This window comes from Podarcis melisellensis, assembly GCF_964234715.1.
Source record: "Podarcis melisellensis genome assembly, chromosome: 11".
In the NCBI taxonomy this organism is placed as follows: Eukaryota; Metazoa; Chordata; class Lepidosauria; order Squamata; family Lacertidae; genus Podarcis; species Podarcis melisellensis.
Window position 1 is genome coordinate 27,091,495 of NC_138543.1, and position 19,887 is coordinate 27,111,381.

General features: G+C 39.7%; 2 protein-coding genes across 4 annotated transcripts in view; one reads left to right on the forward strand and one right to left on the reverse strand.

The window, feature by feature from the left end:
- Positions 1 to 4,265, reverse strand: part of RHOBTB3 (Rho related BTB domain containing 3) — a 33,143-nt gene extending 28,878 nt beyond the window's left edge. The window contains exon 1 of one of the 3 annotated variants that reach the window (XM_081930314.1): positions 2,547 to 4,265. The gene's annotated coding sequence lies outside the window, so the exon portion shown is untranslated. Of the gene's footprint in view, positions 1 to 1,893; positions 2,001 to 2,088; positions 2,231 to 2,546 lie in introns of those variants that run through there. The other 2 variants (XM_081930313.1, XM_081930312.1) reach the window with 2 other exon arrangements.
- On the forward strand, positions 2,188 to 12,496 carry LOC309380441 (carnitine O-palmitoyltransferase 2, mitochondrial-like; the record flags this gene model as incomplete). Its single annotated transcript, XM_081930311.1, has 5 exons — positions 2,188 to 2,573; positions 4,313 to 4,393; positions 6,364 to 6,470; positions 8,107 to 9,405; positions 11,954 to 12,496. 5 exons carry the CDS (start codon positions 2,188 to 2,190, stop codon positions 12,280 to 12,282), a joined length of 2,202 nt encoding a protein of 733 aa, XP_081786437.1. The 3' UTR covers positions 12,283 to 12,496.
- Positions 12,497 to 19,887: the final 7,391 nt, after the last annotated feature.

Genomic DNA, 19,887 nt, shown 5'->3' on the forward strand with positions numbered 1-19,887 from the left:
GAGGCGTCAACACTCAAGAAAGAAATGCCCTCAATTTGAAACATTTGCTTTCAGACCTTTCACTGGCACAACAGTGTCATTGTTTTGCTGGGAAAGGCGTTTCAGATGCTGCATCCTGCTTTGTTATTAATAGGAAGGTTAAATTGCATCTTATATTTGATTGTAAATATACATGATTTTTTTTGAAGGTGTGGCCTCTAAATAAAGTATCTTTTGATCAGTAAGAATTTGTTCACTATATCTGTTACCTTTCTAAAAGAGAAATAGGTATTTTATGAGGCTCTTAATTAAAAAAAACCCTGCTCCTAGCAATGCCACTGCAAATCAATTTCGCTATATAAAAAAGGAATTCTTAACAGTAATAATATTAACAGAATATGCATGGCCTCCAACTTAAGTTGCAGACCCATCGAAAGCAATGGACTTTTACTTAGATGGATGCAACAATATGGGCTGTCGCCAATTTCTGTTATACTCAAGAGTAGATCTATTAGAAGTAATTGACATGGCTTAGGCATTACTTTAAATGGATTAACTCTGAGCAGAACTTAGTTGGATATCACGGTATGGCTACCAAATATGGGGAGGGGGAGAGTAAAAGCAACAAAGAGCACTTCAGACAAGTTTGTTCTGGATCTTGTAGCACATATTTATTACAAGGACTAAATAGAAATCTTATTTACAGTAAAACGTTTTGGCTTCCACCTTCATCAGCTGCTCTGATAAAAATGATGCTGTTTCACAGGTGGTAGTTAAGAGACCTTTGGGGATGCTCAGAAAGCCTTCATTCCCTCAAAGGTGCTGGTACCACCCACTAGGCTGAGGTCATGTGGTGTTAATGTGTCCAGCATGTACAGCCAGAAGTTCTCCCTTTTTTGCTAACACTGCTGGATCTGTTGGCATATGTCTAGAATTACTATTGCTAATTCCATCAGGTCGCGTTTCTCAGAAGTGTTTGGCAAACGCTTTGTCAAAATTGCAGATCTGTGGTTTCTAAAACTGTGTGCCTAGCTTGTAGCTTTACCTACATATAGTTGATACACAAAACACATGAGAGGAGCCTTCCTGTTTGCTTTGTTTTTAATCCTTAATAAATGCAGCGAAGGCAGGAGGCATTGAAATACTACTTCTGGGTTGTGCAATGTGTTGCTTTCCAAAATAAAATATGCAATTAATTCCTATAAAAACATACGGTCTGCAGACAAGGACGTAGCCAGGATTTTTGTTGGGGGAGGGCAGGCTTTTGTTGGGGGGGGGGGAATCTCAGTTAAGTATTTTTATTGTTTTTTATTGCTGGGGGGGCAGCTGCCACCCTGCCCACCCCCTTTGGCTATGCCCATGAGTCTTCTCTTTGAGGCTGCAAATGTATTTACACCTTAAAAAATACGAGTGACCTTATTTATACTGTGGAACTATTCTCAGCATGCTTCATTAGGCCGATCGCGGGGGTTTCAATACTTTTGCTTGCTGCTCCTTAAAATAACAAGGTTTGCCCTCATGTTGGAAAACTGGTTTTAGGTGTGGGGAAGCAGCGCTTCCGAGTCATTTATTTCGCACCTTCTTACATAAAATCAGTCCCACTCTGGGCCAGTTAGGTTTGATGAGGCCCTAAACTACTGGAGGTAATGGGGCCCTTTATATATCCAGCTGTCCTTTGACAACAACAAATTGTTGCTGTTTTTTGTGTTGAATATATGCTATATGGTAATTTATCGACCTAATAGGTATCTAAAGCACATAACAAAATTTGTATTTTATCAAAGTAATTGTTGAACTGAGATGCAATTAAAAAGAAGTATATTAATAGTGAAATACAACCCTATACTGTATATAGAAACGAGCAAACCAGTGATATTTTAGGGAGCAGGCTAGAAGGCGGGGCCCATTACTTACATCATAGGAGCCTACACAACACAAAACACTGTTGCTGTATGTAGGTTTTATTTTATTTGTTTCTTATCTTCTATTTTGGAAATTTACATCCAGTTGTTGTTTTTTTCTTTAAATTTTTAAAGCTATAGCTTGTTTAGCTTATACGTAAATCCGACACTGCAAGGTAAAACGGGTGACCTAGAAACATATACCAACCGAGGTGGAATAAAATATGAGACGGGGGAGAAGCTCTACCCCCACCCCACCCCCGACCAGAAGAACAAGAAGAAGAAAAGAGCACGAGACGACGGGGCCATGAGGGAGACTCAAAAAACAAGGCCGCCTCAGCGCTCGCCCGCGCCGCCTCTGCAGAAGAGCAACGGCCCTCGCGTTGCCCTGGTTACCGCCCGAGCGGCCCCGCCCCCACCCGCCGCGGCCGTTTGCCGCCATTCTAAGAAGCGCGTGCCGGCGAGGATCGGTTGGCGCCTGCTCTGTCCCCCCGCCCCTCCTTTTCAACGTGACATGCACCGAGCGAGGCCACGGTGGGGCGTCGCGGCCCTGTGGAGCAGCGCGGCCAGGAGCCGCCGCTACTGGAGGACCGTGGGGCAGCTGGAAGGCATCGTGTCGGAGCAGGACACGGACCATCACTTCGTGCACCGGAGCACCATTCCTACCATGCACTTCCAGCCCAGCTTGCCCAGGTTCCCCCGCGTCGCCGTTGCTCCAGACTTGCAGGGGGGGGTGAGGAAGAAAGAGGAGCTGAGGAGGAAGCGGGAAGGCGAGCAGGTCCCTCGGGCCTTCTTCTTCCTCCCCCTGCTCTTCCCAAAAAGCCACTCGTTCCCACAGGGGTTATATATGCACAGCAGTTTGCACTTAAGAGCAAACGCAACGAGGCACCTCAAGTGAAAGCCGGCCCGCTTGTTGGGCAGAGTGCTTGGGGCTGATCCTACTTGATTGAGCTCCTCCTTCCACCCTGAAGTGCAAAATATAAGTAAGATTTATTTGACCACGTTGTACGTTTGCATTGTGAGTCGTCTCAGGACCATTTTTAAAAGTTGTCACCTTAAATACTAATGCAGTTACCATCTGCAGAAACTTAGGCTGTGCAGTATATTGGGTTGCGATCCTATGGCCACTTACTTTAGGGCAAGTTGGTTGTGCTTTGTGGAAGTACCTTTTCTGGTAAACAGATAGGATTGCGCTCTTAGGCGTCAAGGCACCACAAAACTCTTTTTGTGCATGCCATCTTAACACTAGGGACCATTGTGGGTACACCATGCAGAGATGCAATACCGATAAGGGACGTTAGCAAAGCCCAGAGCTTTCCAAGCTTTTCATGTTGGTGACACACTTTTTAGATGTGCATCATTTTTTGACACTGTAATTCAGTTTCACTAGCAAACCAGAGGTTAAACTAGCCTGTTTCCAGCTTCTGGAGGACTGCAGGGAGCATTTGCACAACACACTTACAAACTGCAGCCGATGTGCTCATGCATGTCCTGGGCAGAAGGAGGACCTGAGAACGATTCCTTCATTGATTGATTTATAAATAATATTTATTGACATTGTGTGCACATCTGTCCACCTAACATTTGTTCTATTAAAACTAATCTCATATCAGTTTTCCTGGGAAACCTAAACATTAATTAAGACTAATTATGCCTTAATATGTCTAGTTTAACTGGAATAGTTGCACCCTGTTCAATGGCTGCTCACAATCCATAAATGGATGTAGTGCACAGGTGGAAAGTGTGCAGCATTTAATAACTGTTTAACCATCCTGATTATACTGCAGGATTGTAGGAAGCATTAAGCTGCTTGAAATAAGATGCTTTTTGTAGGAGACAAGTGTTTCAGCGCTTCTGATCCTCACAGGACAAAATTCTGTTGTGTATCTGCATGCATGTTTCTGTGAGCATGGGGATAGCTCATACTGGTTCTCACCTGCTGACATTGCAGATATAAATCAGTATGAGTGAGGCACTGCTGGTTTGCTACTGTAGGGGGTCCCTGATATGTGATTTATTTCGCTTCCTCTGATTTTCATTGTACATTATATCCTTTAAATCTTAGAAGGCATAAAGATTCAGTGTGAATGTATCATTGTGGAAATAGAACTAGTAGTCTTTCCACTCTTACTGTTTTTAACATTTATAGATAAGAGGCTTTGGTGTCTTCATTATTTAAGTTGTCTTTAATTTTTTAAAATAATACTTGTGGCAAGTAAAAATCACCTCTGGGTGATCAGGCAACAAAGGCTTTGCAAATTAAAAGAGTATTTATTCTCCCCCATTCCAGGTAATCTATAAATTATGTGTCTATGTGCCATAAATTATTAATTTAAATATGAATGAACAGGTGGGCTGGTTTATTGAAGGGGAGGTAGTAATCTCTGAGGATTTATGTGCCAGATCTATAATTTGTCAATATCCATTTGTAGATTGCCTATTCCAAAACTGGAGGATACTATTAATAGATATTTAGCTGCCCAGAAGCCACTATTGAATGAAGAAGAGTTCAGGTACAAGAAATGACACTTGCAATTATTTCAATATGTCAAATGTAAACACAAAAATTAACATTTGCTCTCCAGCTCTATCACCAGCAGCTGCTTAAACAACTACTCTCTTGTATGGCTCTGTATGTGTTTTCTATTGGTGCTCCTTGCCAATAGGAAGAGCTGTAGCACAGTACATGCTTGGCATACTGATTGTCCCAGGTTCAATCTTCAGCATCTTGTCTGAAACCCTGCAGACATGCTATTAGTTAATGTAGAAATAAGACAGAGGCTGTGTACACACTAACCCATTTGTAGCACAAAAATGTAACTTTTCTCGATCAAGAATTGTTAATGCCTGTCCTCAACATGCTGCTTTCAGTCTTGATGCGCTGGTTATCTCCCACTTGGACTACTTTGATGCGCTCTACGTGGGGCTACATTTGAAGGTGACTTGGAACTACAGTTAATCCAGAATGCGGCAGCTAGATTGGTGACTGGGAGCAGCTGCTGAAACCACATAACACCTGTCCTGAAAAGCTACATTGGCTCCCAGTACATTTCCGAGCACAATTCAAAGTGCTGGTGCTGACATTTAAAGTCCTAAACAGCCTCAGCCCTGTATACCTGAAGGAACGTCACCACCCTCATTGTTCAGCCCAAGGCCCTTCTGGCGGTCCTCACACTGCGAGAAGTGAGATTACAGGGAACCATGCAGAGGGCCTTTTTTCAAATGGGCACATTGTGGGGTAATGCAGAATCAATCTGCAATGAGCTTTCCTTTTTGAAAATGGAACCAATTTCTCAAGAAGCACTTTTTGGGGGTGCCCAAAAAATAAAAAAGATCTAGATTGTGTGTGGACTATGTAGAAAAAAACAACTACACAGTCTTCAGTGGCTCTTGTGTATACACAGCCTGAGCCAGCTGGACATATTCTCTGACTCAATGTAAAATAGCTTCTTATATTTACTGGTAACTCCTTCCCAGAGAAATGTATGGTGCCACTTCCCGCTCCTCAGAAACCACAATTTCTGTGAAACCTTTGACTTAAAAACATAGTTTGCATCCCTAGCTGAATGGAAACAATCTAAGATGCAATCCTTTGCACACTTACTTGGGACGTGTATGTTGATGGTGCTGTTTCACTGATAATTGGGGTCCAGCCCTTGTTTTTAGTTGGCAGTGCACTTCCTCTCCCCCTTCCCCCAAATTTTTTGGTGTGTGCAGATTATGCAAGGGAGTGCTATGCTCCACCACTCACTTCCTGCTCAGCTTTGGAGAATCAGAAGTGGCACAATCTACTAGGGATGGACTTCTGCTTCTTCTGCCTTCTTTTGCTGAAGGAACCAGGGAGAGGGGTTCTGGTATGACTTCATACTGGGTCTGAGAGGTGGCAGAAACAGCCCAAGTCCTTTTGCTGCTTCTGCTTCTCTAAAACCTAGCTGCTAAGGCCCCTGATAAGAGAGACCAGTCCCACCTCAGGTTCTTTCCACATGCACAGTGGAAGACTCTTCTGAGTTCTCTGGAATTTGTAGACACCATAGGGGACCTGGAATTTGTATTGATAATCCAGGTAAATGATTCATGCAGCAAGTTCAGGAAGACCTGTCATAGCAAACTGTCTTTATGGACTCCTAAATAGAATTCATATGAACATTTACTTCCTCAAAAACTCCAAGCCTGGAATTACAACAATTTCTATTTACAATATTTGTTAGCCTTGACTTTGATTAAGGAGCACACCTGACTTGACTCTTTTCAGAGTCATATTTACTTCATCCATTAATTTCATATAATGTTTATTTAATGTGTGATTCGTTGAAACACTGCTCCTGCACAACCTACAATAATGTCCAGGTGTGTAAGGGTGGCACTATATATTGCATATATGTGTCACATAAAAGGGAATTATATTAACTAAATATTATAATTTATTATAATAAATACTATTAAAATCCAGTGCTAAGATGAGTAACACTTTTTCAATTTCTAGAAATACTGAAAAAATTGCTAGAAAGTTTGAAGCTGGAGAAGGGAGGTTAATACACCGTGATCTTCTGGAACATGATAGACTTAATAAGCATACAAGTTATATAGCAGGTTGGTTTTTAATATTCTTGCAATTAAAAAAATGCCCATGAACATTCTTACTATTATTGATGTTTATTCCAGAGACAGTTTAGGAATTGTTTTTCAACAACCATGCTCTCTCATTATGTGAGGATTGTTTTCCCCCACCAGATTATATGTTTGTGATAAAGTAGTCATGTAAGAATTCCACTTCATGTGGAGACTGCAGTTGAATGCTCTATCCCAAAACTTAAAAAGTTGATTGCACAATGGCTAGTTCACTCATGATATCTAGGTGAATAACAGAATTGTCACATGATCACTTTCCATTTTCAAATTGCAGACAAAACACAATTCAAACAGAAAAACAAAGCACTCAAAATGGTCAGCTGAATGAACTCTATACCTCTGCTGAAACTTTCTGTCTGGTAGACTACACATTATCCTGTATCTTTTGGTCCTCAGAAGCATATATAGTCTTGACTTCTATTACTCTCCACACAAAAAATTAATTGTTATCTTCAGCGTTTTTCAAAGTTCTTAAATCACTGGATTTGTTTCAAGTTTTGGAACCGTCAAGTCTCTGTGTTGCATATTCTCCAGATAATATCCTTATTTAGTATTCATTAGCTTAATGAATTCCTGCCAACCTAGGTACTGCTTCGGCGGGAAGGTAAACATCTTTTCTGTGCACTGCTCTGGTTTCGCCAGAAATGGCTTAGTCATGCTGGCCACATGACCTGGAAAAACTGTCTGCGGAAGCAGACAAACTCTGGCTCCCTCGGCCTTTAAAGCGAGATGAGTGCTGCAACCCCAGAATCGCTCACGACTGGACTTAATTGTCAGGGGTCCCTTTACCCTTTACCTTTAGCTTAATGAGTACACATATTCTGTTAGTATTAGGTGAATAAATATTGACCAATATAAGAAGAGCTTATTGGATCAGACCAAAAGCCGGTATAGTTGAGCACTCTGTTGCTGTTGACTAAGTAAATATCTATGGGAATCCCATAAGCAGGACATAAGCACAATAGCACTCTCCCACTTAAGATTCCCAGCAACTAGCATTTAGAGGCATATTTCTGATATTGGAGGGAATATATAGCCATCATTGATAGGTTTATCCTCCATAAATTCATCTAATCCCCCTCTAGAGCTGATTAAGTTGTCAGCCATCACTACATTACATGGTAACAAAATTCCATAGTCTACCAATACCCTGCATGAAATATGTTATTTCTATTTGTCCTGAATCTCCCTGAAATTCAGCTTCAACTGATTACTCTGGGGTATTGAATTTTTCAACACCACACATACTTTTGTACATGTCTATCATCTTCCCTTATGCCTGCTTTTTTTCTAAGCTAAAAACAACAACAACAAAAATCTTCTGCCTAGGGAAGTTGCTCCAGCCCCTTGATCGTTTTGTGAACTGCACATCTTCCAGCTCTACAATATCTTTTTTGAGGGGCGTGTGTGTGACCAAAACTGTTCTTATTTGGGTAAGACTTCAACTTTCTCAGGGTAGACTTTTTTCTTTAATGGCACATGTGACAGTGATTGTTATCCACACTGGTGACCTCTTGGATTTTATTGTGCAACTATCTTTGATATATCAAAGAGACAAATGTGCATTTTATTAACTGGATTTTTTTTGTTTTTGTAGGGCCCTGGTATGATATGTATCTTTCTGCAAGAGATCCAATTGTTTTAAACTACAACCCTTTCATTACTTTAAATCCTGACCCAAAACCGGAATACAACAGGCAAATAGTGAGAGCAACAAATCTGGTTGTATCATCGTTAAAATTTCTTAACAGCCTGAAGAATAACTATTTGCGGCCAGATATATATTATGTCAATCGCAAATGGGGTCAGAGTAAAGTATTCAAACATTTTATCCGTATTCTTCCACCTAGTATATCCTGGTATGGAGCGTATTTGGTGAATGCATATCCTTTAGACATGTCACAATATAAGTCACTCTTCAACAGTACCAGAATTCCTAATTTAAGCAAAGATGCATTGTTCACAAGTGAATTTGCAAGACATTTGTTGGTGATGAGAAATGGACATCTCTATGTTTTTGAAGTATTGGATGCTTTTGGTAACATTCTACACCCATCTGAAATCCTGGCTCATTTAACACAAATAATACACGATGCTGATCGGTTGCCTAAGTTTGAACTTTGCTACCTGACAACTGAAGATAGAAATACCTGGGCAACACTAAGACAGGAACTTGTTCAAAAAGGTAACGAAGAAAACCTCAAGAAAATTGACAGTGCCGTATTTTGTCTTTGCTTAGATAGAGCTTCCCCCCAAAATGAACTTGAACTCACTCATTGTTTTCTTCATGGATATGGTTTCAATCGCTGGTTTGACAAATCTTTTAGTCTGATTGTCACTAGTGATGGTACTGCAGGAATAAATTTTGAACACTCTTGGGGAGATGGAATTGCAATTCTGCGTTTTATTAATGAAGTCTATAGAGACAGCACAGAGCACCCGGCTCTTATACCACAAGCCAGTCCAGCTCTATTTGTTACATCATGTGACAAGCTTGAATTTAATATGGATCACACAATAACATCTGCTATAAGTGCTGCACGTCAGAAATTTGATCAAAAAAGGGGAATGTTCTGTGTTAGAACGCTTAAGTATAAAAAGTTTGGAAAACAATATTTAATAAAACAAAATTTGAGCCCTGATGCTGTGTTTCAGCTTGCATGTCAGATGGCTGTTTATCACCTGTATGGAAAACTTCTTCCTTCTTACGAAGCATGTAGTACTGCAGCTTTTAAGCATGGTCGCACTGAAACAATTCGACCAACATCTGTGTACACAAAAAAATGTACAGTTGCATTTATTGATCAACGAGGGAAGCATAGCACTGAAGATATGAGAAACATGATTGACGAATGTTCGAAGTATCATAGACGCTTGCAGCTGGAGGCTACATTAGGTTAGGCCTTTTCAACATTTTCTCATACATATTGGATTTCTGTTGTTTGACTTGTCTTACAGAAAGGGTAATGTTTCCTAGGAGTTTTCACATGGAGATACATTCATTCTGGCTTTTCTTCATTTAACTAATGACCTTGCTGAGAGATAGATAGTGCAGTGATATTTTTCATACTTTATTTCATTTATATATCCCCCCTCTGAGGAGCTCAAGGCATTACACGTCATTCTCCCATGCCCATTTTATCCTCACAACAACCCTGTGAGGTACGTTAGGCTGACAGATTGACAGCACAATCCTATCCATGTCTGCTCAAGATGAAGTTAATTGAATTCAATGGGACTTACTTATTACTAGGTAACAGTGCAAAAGATTGCAGCAGCCTTTGCGACTAGCCTGAGATTTATGGCTGAATGGGGCTTTGAACTCCAGTGGCCTTAGCCCTGATCTGATCACTACACCATACTGGTTCTTATGAGGAGAAAAATGCCCTTTCTTTAGTATATTTATAATGTTAACCTCTCACCACATGCCTTTTAAAATAAAAACTCTCTAAATGAAGAGTACAAAACATGTTGAAATGAAAATATGTGACTTTTTAAAAAGTCTCTTCTTTGAAGGATTCTCTGTAATTCAAAATTAGCTAGATTTGCAATTATGAAGAGCTATTTGCATTTTGGTTATTATAGGTCCAGTTCTGTCCCCCTAGAGGAGCTATTTGTATTAAACCCACCAGCAACATCTATTCTTTACGGTGTCTGCATTCTAAAATCTTGTATCTTTTGTTATTCTAGCAGAACTTGGTAGGTAGCATCACCCCAGTGATACAGCATTAGGGCTTTTCTTTCTTTTGGTCTGATAAAAAATTCTGAATCATTCAAAAGCCAGCTTTATTCATTTATTTTATTTATTTATTAAATTTGTATACCGCCCTTCATCCGTAGTTCTCAGGGCAGTTCACAACAAAAATACAAGCTGAAAACATCATAAAAACAAGAACAAAAATATTTCAACATTTAAAACACTAACTGACATAACAGTAACAGCACCTCACTTGATAGCAGCTTACTTATGTCCTTTGGAACTTCGTGAAACTAGGAGAGTCTATTCACAACTGTCCTGTCCCTAAATTAAGGTCATTGAGGGATGCCAGTTATGTTTTACCACACTTCAATGGCATCTGCTGTGTGGTAGCCTAAGAGAGGGCCTCCTCTGTGGTGGAGCCCCGGGTGTGGAAGGTCCTTCCTTTCAGGATATGGCTAGCACCAACGTTTGAGTTTTTGTCACCAGCTAAAAACAGTATTGCTTAGATATTTGCTAAACAATTCTCTTAGTTATGTAGGTTATCTGAATTTGTTTTAATTACTATTGCACTTGGTGCGGTTCGTTTTTATCTGCCCTGTAATTTGAAGTCTGTTTATTTGTTTCAGTGTACTCTCCTGAGATTGCTAGACGATCAAACACAGCCTTAAATAAAATAAATACTCTATGAAACAGGAATGTTCTAAAATTTGGCATATTTCCTAACAATCATAGACATTCAGATGCCATGCTAAATAGTGTTTTAGGATGGCATTTATGAGCCTACCTTCCTTCCAGGTTTACATGCTTTCCCCTCTTATTTCCTCCTGTAGCCTGGAGGCGCTTAGAAGCTTAAATTTGCCTTTTTTCATCTAAACCACAGACCATAGTTCACCATTAAATATACCAACTTGAAATCATAGATTATGAAGCTGGTTTGTTGAGACCAATTAGTGCTAAACCACACAATGAAAAGTTGTATCTAAGAGAAAAAAATAAACGCTTTCAGATTCTTGCGCTCAGTTGTGTGGGAGAATCACAGAACTGTAGAGTTGGAAGGGACCAACCCCCTGTAATAAAGGACTATGCAGCTGTCCCATACGGGGACCATACCTGCAACCTTGGCTTTATCAGCACCATGCTCTAACCAACAGAGAAGAGATATAGCACAGAAGATCAGGAGGAAGGTAGGCACATGCATGTCATGCTACACCAAATGTGGCCATACACCCACTAGTAAGATGACGTATGGTTATGCTTAGTGGGGAGACATTTCAGTGTATCTTTGGGGATACTCATGGGTGTCTAGCTGTCTGGCATCATTAGACAAAGTTGCAGGTCATTCCAGGATAACAGGAAAATATAAAAATCAGGAATGGCATCAATGATAGAAGAAACCACTTGAAGCTGTTTAAAAGCTATCACTTAATGGAGGTGTTTTTCACAAAATCATGTGTAAATAGTGTTTTCTATTTCATATAATTAGAATGGAAAATTATATTTACTAAGTATATAATAAAAATGCTCTAGCTCATTTTCTGTACAGTAGGTTGTATCCAAGGGTAGTCATAATCAGGGCAGACCGCTTGAAATTAGTGAACATAGCTAGCTTTCCTTTTCACCTGAGCTTCTGGTCATTCATGTGTGGGTTTCAAGTATTTGTGGCCTCTTTTAGTAGGCAGGATCTGTAAGCCCTGTTGTTGTTTTAATACTTACACTATGCATTTGCCCTTTTCTTTAAATCCAGGCCAAGGATTTGATCGCCATTTATTTGCCTTGAAGTACCTCGTCCAGCGCAGAGGTGGACGTATGCCTGATATTTATAATGACCCAGCCTACAAAAACATAAACCATATTATAATTTCAACTAGTACATTAGGCAGTGAAGCAATTAATCATGGTGGGTTTGGACCAGTCGTGCCAGATGGTTTCGGAGTTGGATATAACATGTTTGATGATTGGGTAGGAAGTATTATAACTAGCTATTTAGAAAAAGACTCAGAAGAACTTATAAAATACCTCGAATATACATTGAATGATATATATGATGTCTTAGAAGGAAGAAGTCTTAAATAGTATCAATTTTTCTATTATATGGAGCTAGCAAAATAATGATGCAAAATTAAATATTTATATATTGTGCAGAGGACTATGAAATGCAACTGTTAGAAAATAAACATTGTAGAAAACAAAAATTTCAGACAATGTTTAAAGTAGTTCTATGTCAACGTCAGTATACTAATATTGTAATTTCTTGTTCTTATTGTATATTATTGTTACTACTATTAATGATTTTATAGTAAACATTTTTTATGCAATATTTTTTCCATTGATTGTATTCACTGCTGCTCATCTAGGGAAATCATATTGTGCTAAAGAGTATATCAGTTTTGAGCCTAATCCCAAACAGTGCAAAACCAAGCAATATATATGCCGGTGTTTATATGTGTCACCCAGTCAGCCCGCTCTCAAAATGCTTCCTTCCCTCCCATTCTCAAGTGTAAGAAAATATGTATATACATTTTAGCATGCAGAGTCAGCACTGCATCATATTATAATTTCAAGGAACTTTCCCTTTCTTATATGCACATCAACATGGGAGCAAGGAGCAGATCTGAGTAGCTCTGCCCCTGATGTCCCCTGCTCCTTCACCCAGACTCTTAAGTCAGCATGACTATCTGAATGGAGGGGAAATGCGGGTCTTCTGGGGAGGAGTCATGGCAGACTAGTTGTTGATTGCTGACACTAGTTGTTGATTGCTGAGGCAGAGATAATTATGAGGTGATTAAAGGTAATCAAGATATACCTCTTGGTTACCAAACTCTCTGAATGGAGGGGAACTTCACAAATATGTGCAGGTTGTGTGTGTGCAGTTTGTTATACCACATCAGTTAGAAAAGGATATAAAAATCCTCCTGCATTTTTCTTTCAATAAACCTAATCCTATTATAACAGTCCTAGTAATTTGCATGAATTCCCTTTAAAAAGAACTGGGACGGGAGTTTAGGGATGATTCCTGGAGAAGCATGGGGTGGTGAGGAGGGGCTCCAACAGAAAACTACTTGTAGCTGTTGATTAATCAAATCACACTGTTAAGTCTTGTCTCAACTTATTACTCGTAGACGATACCATTTATACTTAATATTTCTTCAATAAAAGCCATGTTACTGACTTACAAAGAAGAAAGATAGCCAGTGCAAAAACAGAGTAAAACAACACTTAAATAAAAACAATGTGGTGTCTGCGAAGCTCTTTTTATAAAAAGTAGCTTTCAGTGAAATAACAGTCACCCAATACACGTGATAAAGCTTACAAATCCTAAAAGCTACTGAATAGTTTGCAGAGACAGAAAAGGAACACACACTAAAAGCAACTGATTAATCTGTACAGAGAAAACTAGCCAGTTTAAAGTGCACAGGTCACAAGTTAGAACCGTTAAGAAAGTAAACAATTAACAACATAACTTGCTGAGCAGTCAAAATAAACAGGCCAAAACACAATGGGATATTTTCCTCCTTTGCATCAATGGAGATTTCTGCCACATGGAAAGCAATTGAAAAGAATATCCAGATTTCTGACAGATGAAATATGCATGTTTAGTTCTTTTAAGTAAACCCACTGACATGCAGGCCAAGACCGAACCTAGATGTATATTTTGGATACCGGTGAAGTGTGAATCCTGAATTTCATCTAGTAAGAAATAGAAAAGGGGTAGTAATCAATTGTTGGGGATAATTGGGCTTTGACAGAGACAGGAGCCACTGCAGATATTCAGTATTGGACCCTCAGAGAAAGTAATTTATATTTTTTTTTTTTTTTTTTTTGCATAATTTTTATTGATTTACAAGATCAGACTACAAACAAACATAACAATTCTTTACATATTCCTGAAAAGGATGACTTCCTTCAGTCTTACCACGAATCGTCCATGCTACTAATAAATAATGTTTCTGCATTTCTTTGTTTGTAATGCCATAAAACATTTCCATTTGTACCTTTCCTTTTAGGCATTACCCTTTACCCCTTACAGAGCATCTTTGAAACCCACCAGAGTTATCTGATCATCAATTAAATTTTCCAGATATTTTGTAAAACTTTCCCAGTCTTTGACAAACCTCTGGTCTTTAATGTATCTGATTTTTCCTGTCAACCTGTCCATCTCCGCATATTCTAATAATTTCGATCTCCATTCCTCCAATGACGGCGTACCTTCTAGTTTCCAGTTTTTAGCTATTAGGACCCTTGCTGCTGTTATTGCATATTGGAATAGCTTATGATCTTCCTTCTTAATCTCCCTTCCCACCAAACCTAGCAGGAACGCCTCCGGTCTTTTAACAAAAGTATATTTTAACATTTTCTTCATTTCATTATATATTTCCTCCCAAAACCCTTTAACCTTTTGGCATTCCCACCACATATGGTAGAAAGTTCCCTCCCTTTCCCTGCACTTCCAACATTTCTTACTAGATCCGTACATTCTTGCTAATTTTGCGGGGGTCAAATACCAGCGATAGAACATTTTCATTAAGTTCTCTTTTAATAGTACACAGGCCGTAAATTTGAGATGTTGGTTCCAAAGTTTTTCCCACTCCTCGAAATAGATATTGCGACCCAGATCTTTAGCCCACTGTATCATTACTGCCTTAACTTCCTCGTCAGCTAGGTTCCAGTCCAATAATTGTTTATACATTTTGGACAGAATTTTTGTATTATTTTCCAAAATCTCAGTTTGAAATCTAGAACTCTTATCAGCATAGCCTTTGTCTTTGATATCTTTCCTGAACATTCCATTTATCTGGTGATAATGCAGCCAGTCATACACCTGGGACTTGACCTGGTCATACGGCCTCATTTTCCACTTTCCTTCCTCTTTCATTAGTAGTTGTTCGTAAGTTGCCCATTTAGCTCTCCTATCGCTCTTTTTAACCGCCATAACTTCTAGTGGTGACAGCCATTGTGGCGTTTTGGGTTCCAAAACATCTCTGTACCTCTCCCACACTTCCATCAGAGGGCCCCTAAATATGTGATTTCCAAATCCTTTATGCACTTTCTTCCTCTCATGCCACAAGTATGCGTGCCACCCGAATCGATTATCGTGGCCTTCTAAGTCTAGCACTTCCGCCTCTTCTAGTTTTATCCATGTTTTGACCCAGCACAGGCATGATGCCTCAAAATATATTTTCAGGTCTGACAGGGCGAAGCCTCCTCTTTCTTTAATATCCGTTAATAGTTTAAATTTTATTCTCGGCTTCCTTCCCTGCCAGATAAATTTAGAAATCTCCCTGTGCCAGGTTTTGAATATTTTTGTACCTTTTATCACCGGGATGTTTTGAAAATAAAATAGTAGTCTTGGAAGTACCGACATTTTAATTATGGCTATTCTGCCCCAAAATGACAGTTTAAGTCTTCCCCACGTTTCTATGTCTTTCTTGACTCTTTTCCACGTAGTTTCATAGTTGTTTTTAAATAAATCTATATTCTTAGACGTTACCCATATGCCCAGATATTTCACTTTTTTACTTACTTCTATTTCTGTTTCTCTTTGTAGATCCTCGATTTTATCCACCGACATATTTTTAGTTATTATTTTTGTTTTCCTTTTGTTTAATTTGAAGCCCGCTACTTCCCCAATGTTATCAATATTATAGAATACTTAACAGAAAGATGTGATAAAGAAGGTTTACTGTTATTTGTGGACGCCGAAAAAGCGTTCGATAACGTAAACTGGGAATTTCTGCTGAAACAACTGGAATTTATGGAAGTAGGTACTAAATTTTACAACGGGATAAAAGCAATTTATACCGAACAAAGAGCAAGATTAATTATAAACAATGTGGAGTCGACCGAAATAATAGTAACCAAAGGAACAAGACAAGGATGCCCGCTGTCCCCATTATTATTTATAATGATATTAGAGACTCTACTTAATTCCATCAGAGATAATAAAGAAATCAAAGGAATCAGGGTCGGTCAATACGAATATAAGACTAAGGCCTTCGCAGACGACTTGGTTGTAACAATGGAAGACCCACTTGATTCAATAAAAGAAGTATTGGCAGAATTTGATCAGAGAAAGTAATTTATATATGTAATTTGGGATTCAGTCTGGTACTACTTTCCACCCCTGACCCCGCCTCATATCAGGCTTTGAAATAAGTGTGAGAACATTTTAAGCAGTGATTTCTCTTGCAACATCGATGGCATTTGTTTCTGGCAGTTAACACGCAGCAGCAGCTTCTGCATTCTGGACCAACTTAAGTTTCCAAACTATCTGCATGGGCAGCCCATGTATTGTAGTGCATCAAGAGGTGATGAGGGCATGCATAACTGTGGCAAGACCTTGTCTCTGTGGGACAGATTACCTGCATAATTCAGGAGTACCCACTGTTGCTTAGACACAGACCACTTAGTCCGAAATTGGAGTTATGAGTATGATGTGAGGACTTTTAAAAGTAGCATCCTCACTACTGCCTCTTTCGTACTACCGGGAACAGTTTCTCCCAGAGAGGTATTGGTTAGATACAACAGGGATGGGGAATCTCGGGTCCAACGGCTGAATGTGGGTCCCTTGGTCTCTACCCAGCAGTCAGAACTCTACCCAGCCACACACCCTCTCCCTAGACTAGTCCCCACCAACCCTGATCTGTACCTTTTCCAGGTACATTTACTGTTTTAATGAACAACCTGGCAGAATGAAAGCTCCTTTCGATTTTAGTCCTTCGAAAGAGGGAGTTTGAACGAAGTATAGGCATAGTAGGATTTATAAATGCTTTCTCTACATTGCTGGAAAGGTAATTTAGCAAACAGATTTTATCCGATACAATTTAGAAGTGCCAAAGGGAACCTAGAGTATGGCATGAAAATATTACGCACTACAGCTACACATACTGTAATATTACAGTGGTGCCTCGCAAGACGAAATTAATCCGTTCTGTGAGTCTCTTCATCTTGCGGTTTTTTCGTCTTGCGAAGCACAGCTATTAGCGGCTTAGCGGCTATTAATGGCTTAGCGGCTTAGCGGCTATTAACGGCTTAGCGGCTATTAACGGCTTAGCGGCTTTAAGAAAAAGGAAACAAACTCACAAGAACTCGCAAGACATTTCGTCTTGCGAAGCAAGCCCATAGGGAAATTCGTCTTGCGGAACGACTCAAAAAAACGGAAAACTCTTTCGTCTAGCGAGTTTTTCGTTTTACGAGGCATTCGTCTTGCGGGGCACCACTGTAGAAGCGTAATGTGAAATTTGCAACTATTGGCAACAATCCAGTACTAAGCAGGACTGCAAAAAACACCTAACTCAATGGCTATGTTCATATTACCAGCAAAAAATGCTGCTACATCATTTGTTTTCTCAATTTGGAGTGAAGTTGGTTTAGAAGGAAAAGCATCAAAACACAGTATTTTATTAAAAACAACAGAATATATACAGGGCAGATATAGACTGTGGCTAACATGTGAACATCGCTTCCCAAACCAGCGGTGGGAGCACCCTTGATGCAATGTAAACAGAAATGTGTGCACATCCTGTTTGTCCCCCATGTCTTCAGCAAATTGATTCCAGGAATGGTGTAATAACAGTTTATTTCACCATCCATGTGAGGAGGGCACTGCCTGTCAAATATGTCCTAGCAAGAATTGGAACGAAATATATAATTAGTGCCTTTCCACCTGATCTTTTTTTGTCAGTGCAGAAAAAATATATGCAGTTATGTGCAATAACAGTACAAACATATAAACATCTAAGTTCTATTAAGCTAAATATAACCAACTTTGCTGAGTAGATATGCATAAGTCTGCATTCTCAGTATCTCAAAGCATACAATTGATAAACAGAAAAATAAATTGTAATATTAATATACCCACGGCAGAGTAGGCCATAAATTTTCACACACATTCCATCCAACATTCACTGTACTCTGTTTTAAAAGTCAAAGGAGGGGATTTTGGAACTTTTCATTCATTCTGAAACAGAATTATAAGAATGTTAGGTACTGTATAACCCAGAAACCAGAGCACTTTTTGCACCTTGCTTTTTGGACAGGATCAGTCAAAGGAAGCTATGAGTGTCTTTAGGAAAATAATAGGAATTGTGACATACGTACATAGGCAGCTATTTTGCTGTCAAAAATTCCAAAATAGCCTTGTAATTATCAACTAATAAAAATCTTAGTTATTTTTCAACTTTTTAACATTGCTTTTACTACTTTAACAATTAAAGGGAAAAGGTAAAGGGACGCCTGACCATTAGGTCCAGTGGTGACCGACTCTGGGGCCGCAGTGCTCATCTCACTCTAATAGGCTGAGGGAGCTGGTGTACAGCTTCTGGGTCATGTGGCCAGCGTGACTAAGCCACTTCTGGTGAATCAGAGCACCGCACGGAAATGCTGTTTACCTTCCTGCCGGAGCAGTATCTATTTATCTACTTGCACATTGACGTGCTTTCAAACTCCTAGCAGGAGCAGGGACCAAGCAACGGGAGCTCACCCCGTCACGGGGATTTGAACCACCAACCTTTTGATTGGCAAGTCCTAGAATGGCCAATCTAGGACGCCAATCAGAAGATCGGCGGTTCAAATTAATTTAGTTGCCTCTTAAAGTTCCCTCTTAAAAAGAATAATGACCCAGCAGTCTTCCTTTTAATGATAATGATAAAGTTTGGTTACATGCAGTTCACTGTATGGTCCTGAAGGCAGGCTTTATCTTGTAATTACAGATACAGAGAAAAGTGTGGGTTAATCCTCTGTGAGAGATGAGCCCATGTGCTGCTGGCTGAGAGCCAGCAGACAGCAAAAGGCAAAACAGAATAAGGCGGAAAAGGGAAGATGGCTGCATGACCAGGGTCTGTTAGGCTCACGCCACTCATTTCCTCTGTTCCCCTGGTAAGGGAATTTCAATGGGAGGAGCACGTTTTGGAAGCTAAGCCTGCTGAAATTCATCTAGACAACTGTTAAAGGTACAGGAGCCTTGTCCTCTTTCACATCTGACCACATCACTTTCCCTCTTTCCTAGACACATAATGCATACTTAAGGTGAAATCTGGAATTTTCATGTGATCCCGAATGCTCTAGGTCTTAATGCATCAAACTGTCCTCCCCCCCCCCACAGAGTACCGTAATTTGACTATTTTTTTCTCTCCATCCTTGTATTGACTTATTTTTCAGGACGGCAATTGCACTGTTCAGGAGTCTAGGTCTGTTGTGGCGAGAGTGTTTTCTTCCGCTCATGCAGTAATGATTAGGCATGGGCTAGCTCATCTCTCTCGCTCTTCAAAATCAATTGCTAAATTCGTGCAGCCACATCTTATTCAAAAATTGGCAGAGCTGCATAGGGAATCACATGGTCTCTTTCAGAAACTGAATGCTCCCAAACAACCTCTTTGTAAATTGAAGGTAGGCAATGAGTGTGACTGCTCCATCTCATATTTTCTTTTCTTTTTTAAAAAAATATTTTATTAGGAATTTCAACATAACCATCTCATATTTTCTAAGTGAGTTCTAAGTGAGTGTGTGAGGGATTTTCCACAAGTCTCCCCCCCCCCAATAATTTGTCTGGGGCAGCAGCGATAGTGTGTGGGCGCACAGAGAGTTAGCAAACCACATCAGGAGGTCTGCATGGAAATATTTAGGAACTGTCTAGCATGTGAATATTAGCTTGTTATCCATGTTGAGCTTTATGTCCCATTG